Source organism: Barbus barbus (genome assembly GCF_936440315.1).
Source record: "Barbus barbus genome assembly, chromosome: 3".
NCBI classification, from domain to species: domain Eukaryota; kingdom Metazoa; phylum Chordata; class Actinopteri; order Cypriniformes; family Cyprinidae; genus Barbus; species Barbus barbus.
Genome location: NC_136731.1, coordinates 34,654,486 through 34,659,696, shown reverse-complemented (window position 1 = coordinate 34,659,696; position 5,211 = coordinate 34,654,486). Strand labels below are relative to the sequence as shown.

Here is a 5,211-nt window from a genome sequence, read left to right as displayed (position 1 = left end):
TGAGAACCACTGGTCTAGTCTATTGTATATTTTCACTTGGTAAGCTAGTTTCAGATTTGCAAAAAACATGTGTGAAACAAACTTCCTAACAATGGTGCTTTTGTCTGTAGATTATGCATTTATTGAATGTGAAAGTGCATTGAGAGAGAAATGATAGTTTGTGGTTGTTCTCTGTGCAGGACAATGGCCCCCAGCTGAAGGCAGTGACGGCAAGAGACTGAGATGGAGCTGACCTCAGTAGACGCCTCTGCTGTGCTGGGCTTATGGGGCAACGGCTCCATTCCTGGTTTCCTCCTTAACGAGAGTGTTCTCAATGACACTTGCTTCCTCAACGCTTCAAACTGCACTAATGGGATAGATGCGGGGAACCGAGCAGGAACAAGCATGGCAGGAGTCCTCATCCCTCTCATTTATATCATCGTCTGCATCGTCGGCCTGGGAGGAAACTCACTGGTCATCCACATCGTCCTGCACTACTCCAAGACAGAGTCAGTGACCAACATCTACATCCTGAATCTAGCTATAGCCGATGAGCTGTTCATGCTGGGCCTTCCCTTCCTCGCAGTGCAGAACGCCATGCATTCTTGGCCCTTCGGCTCATTCACGTGCAGGTTGGTCATGACCGTTGATGGCATTAACCAGTTCACCAGCATCTTCTGCCTCACCGTGATGAGCATCGATCGCTACCTGGCTGTGGTTCATCCTATTCGGTCCTCAAAATGGAGGCGACCGCAAGTGGCCAAGGCGGTGAATGGAACAATCTGGGCGGTCTCGTTTTTGGTAGTCTTGCCTGTGGTGATTTTTGCAAACGTGCAACGGGAAGGAGGCATCTGCAACATCATTTGGCCGGAGCCAGCCAACATCTGGGGAGCAGCATTTATCATCTACACCTCCACAGTTGGCTTTTTCTTTCCCTTGCTAGTCATCTGCATGTGCTATCTCCTCATTGTGATCAAAATTCGTAGCTCGGGAAAGAAGGTTCACGCCACTTCGACCAAACGCCGCAAGTCGGAGCGAAAAGTCACGCGAATGGTGGTGATAGTAGTGGCTGTGTTTGTTTTCTGCTGGATGCCGTTTTATGCCCTCAACATCATAAACCTGGTGGAATCGCTGCGGGATGAGCCCCAAGGTCTGCATCTTTTTGTGGTGGTATTGTCTTATGCTAACAGCTGCGCTAACCCTATTGTTTACGGCTTCCTTTCGGACAACTTCAAGCGGGGATTTCGAAAGGCTCTGTGCCGCTCATCTCGAAGGGTCGAGAACCACGAGCCCACTGAGCAGCAGCATCGAGAGGAACGAAGAAGAGTGCTGATGCCCAGGGAAAGCCTTAGAAGAGCAGTGAAAAATGAAGAGAATGAAGAAGAAGAAGAAGAGTACAGGGAGGAAGTGACGGAGATGACGGAAATTTGCAGGATTACTCAGAACGGAAACGGAAGCGGACAACCTGAAAGTACCCGAGCGCTTTTCTTAGAGAGACCCTCGGGTACAGGGGTTTCTGAGACAAGTTCCCCAGACAGGAGAGGCACGGGCGGTGATGTTGTTGGTAAAGGACCAGGCTTTGGACCTGCTGCAACCCTACTGAACGGGGCTAAAAATGGGAATGTGAAAACACTGCCAGAGGAACCGGTGGAAAAGAACAACTCACTGGAGATCAGCTACTTGTAAACTTGTGATTTGTGTCAGCTGGAAAAACAGTATTATTGTACATGCCTCCCTCAGCTCTATTCAGTTTGTAGTTACAGTACTGCCTCTCCTGAAGTCTATCAACTCGTCTTCATGTCTGAATTTACTATAATATTTCCTCCTAGTTATTAGACTTTGTAGTATGGAAGTGTATAATCTGGCAACACAATTTGAGCAGTCACAATGAATTTTGCCTTATTTATAGGACTTGGCAAATCAAAGCAAAGGTCATCAGCAGCATTCCATGGTATCAACACCTATGGAACCAGCACCACAATATGTGAAGCATCTACAGTATGTGCCTTTTTCTAAATTTGTTTAGGAGATTTAATCAATGCAATGAATCTATGGCTACGACTGGGCACTAGACCACTAAGTACATTTACATGCACTTTTGCTCTAGCTGTGCATGTGAACATACTTAGTGTGGCTTGTAGCATACTACTAAGTGATACAATTTGGAAAATATTTTTTTTACATCTCAGTAATTATACATCGGCTTGTAGTTTTCTCTAAATGCATTTGTATGTGTTTTTTGCCTTACTTGTAAAAGTATTGTACACTTATTGAAATCTGTTACAAACAGGTCTTCAACCTCTACATGCGCATTGTTATACTATACAGTTTTGTAATCGTATTTTTTTGTTTTTTAATATTACACAAATATTTAACATGATACGATTGTCAGTTTTAAAACTGAATGTTTATTATCTAGATTATCATCTATTTAAGGGGGACTCTTTAAAAAATAATGCGCACCACTGTTGTAAAGAATGTCCTAAAAAATTTCAGTTTGTGCAGGGGGACTCACACCCAGATTTAACCAATGATAAATTTCATTCAAACTACCCCTTTACCACCCAAAAAACAAACATACACAGGTATTGAACTTAAAAGGATAGTTTACCTAAAATTGACTTATTCAATTTATGTAATTGTTCACTCTTATATCATTCCAAAAATGTATGGCTTTCTGTTTTCTAAGAAACACAAAAGGAGAATTTTAAAGAATCTTCATGTAATTTTTGTATACAGTGATAATTTATAGTGGCTATAAAAAGTCGTTATTTATTGATAAATGTTCTTCATGAAATATTATTGTATGCCTTTTCTCTGACATGGAATATAGAGCATGTCATATAGACTACTTCATGAAATTATTTAAGTGTATTTAGACATTTTTGGAACTTGAAGAACATTATGACTTCCATAACTTCCATTGCATGGAAAAGAGCCATGTGATGATTCATCTAAAAATCTCCTTTTGTGTTCTAATGAAATATACAACAGCACGTGAGTTTGGAACAACATGAGAGTGAATAATTAATGAAAATAAGTTTATTTAGCATAATTAAAGAGCATGGTCTTTGACATTAGAGCCTGACATTAGGACCACTGGGTTTTTCCGACACCTGCTAAAGAGCTTTAAGTGCCTCCAATTATAATGTCATTTATGCTCTAATTCGACAAACAGACAACATAAGCTACACATACATTAAAATTCCACAGTGTCTCTTCCCAGCACGGTAATAGGCTTATGTGACATTCAAATACCCTTTTCTGAGTGTTATAAATAAACGTTAACTATTGAGATCATAGCAAGCACTAACGTATCAACTACACTCCCCACCGGCCTACGCCACCTCCTCCTACGCACGGGCTCACACTCAGATTGGTTGGGAGGCGTATAGAAAGCCATTCCAGACGCATTATGGAGAGAAAGAGAGCGAGAGCTACCGCCATTTCCATAATGACTCTGTGGATTTCACAGCTTTCGTTTAGAACTGATTGTTTAAATATTAAAAAAGAATGTGTAAAAAGCTGTGTGAAAATGTTATTCTGCCGTTTACTAGGGATATTTTTAATTGTTGTTCTATAGCTATGTGACATTTATTGCACACTGTGTTTACTATCGACCCGCTCAGAGAAGCTGCCGTTTGTGGCTGTGGGCAGAGAGGCGCCCATCCTGTGACCTTATGATTGGACAGCTCTCCGTATCTAAATGAATCTCTGTGATTCACTGGACGCTTGACACCCACCGGGGCCCACCCACACACGGTATGGATGCACAAAGAGGCAAATAGTGCTGAAGGCTACTTGTGAACGCTGTGATATTATTCATTTCTTGGCACAGACTTATAGGCCTCTTGTGCAAACAAAGCCATTTGCTCAAGGATAAAAATACATAGTTGCCCATGTGTCCTTAGTCAGTGCTTTAGCATTTTTATAAGTGCAAAGAAAGGTTTTTTTCTCTAACACCAAATGTATATAATCTTCGGTTAGTTTCAGCTCCATAAATTGTATAAAACATTATGAAGCGTTATTTATTTTCAATTGTGTACGTTTGAACCATGTAAGTACCTGAATGCAGATGTGCAATTTCACACACAAGTAAAGGCTGCATTCTCAGCATTGCCACAAGAGGTGCTATTGCTGGAATTATACTGCGTTTAGGTCCTCCTGGGAAGTTATTTTTATGGCTTGTGTTGACGTTCGATTCGTAAATACGATTTTTACAACAAGACTTGAATGCACCATTAGTCTAGGTTAAATGTTTCCTTTAAGCTTGGTTTTCTTTTAGGTCAGCTGTTAAAGTCAGTATGTTTCTAGCAGTTTACCAGAATAACAAAACATCTGGTTTAATGTCCGAGACAACCAAATTTTGTATTCTGTTGCCCTGAAATTTTGTGGGCAAAAAAGTCTATTAGTTGTCTATTGCCAATAGTGTAGCAACATAAGAAGCAAGGCTCACAAATAAGCCACTGTCAAACCAAGCAGATTTCTGCTAGTAAACGCTGTGAATTTACGTGACTAGTTTGAGCGTGTTGCGAAATCTGCATGAGGAAATATTTTGCATGGATCCCCAAATATTTGCCAGACGGTAAATGTGACTGATACTTTACTCTCTTACCACCACAAGAGTCTGTGCTGGCAAAATGATTTTGTCTGCATTCACGTACTTGCATACTAGCTAAATTGTTAACCCTGAAGGGTGCATTTTGTGTTAGATTAAAGGAGTTCTTTCATATAAAAAAATCACTGTGTGTGTAGTCTGATATTTACCAAATTCTAGATTTATAAATAAATATTCTGTTGCTGTGAATGTGCTTTGTATGCCTCTTTCATGCTATTTTTATTTATTTATATATATTTTTTATGTCTTCAATCTAGAATAATCGTTGGCTTAGAGGCCCAGATAGACTATTTAATAGGATTTTTTTTTTTTGTTTTTTTGTTTTTAAGCATAGCCGTTATATATTTTGTTTTTTTGCATTTGATTGAATTTGTTAAATTAATTAAGACAGTGATCAGGAAAGAGGAGAACTTTAACAAATAGAATGCCATTGCTTACTACAAACAAATTTGCACTTCAGGCACTGAAAATGGGCACAATTACAGGGAACTTGTTCTCGAAATGACCTGAAGCTAAATTTGGCTTGACATAACAGAATGCATTTTTCTGAGCACCAGAGTGGAACATCATGTAGCGTTGCACTTTTTTTTAATGGTTGAGCTTGAACAAGCCAG

General features: G+C 40.1%; 1 protein-coding gene across 1 annotated transcript; it reads left to right on the top strand.

The window, feature by feature from the left end:
- Window positions 1–222: 222 nt before the first annotated feature.
- On the top strand, window positions 223–1,665 carry LOC306847062 (somatostatin receptor type 5-like; the record flags this gene model as incomplete). Its single annotated transcript, XM_079380809.1, has 1 exon — window positions 223–1,665. One exon carries the CDS (start codon window positions 223–225, stop codon window positions 1,663–1,665), a length of 1,443 nt encoding a protein of 480 aa, XP_079236935.1.
- Window positions 1,666–5,211: the final 3,546 nt, after the last annotated feature.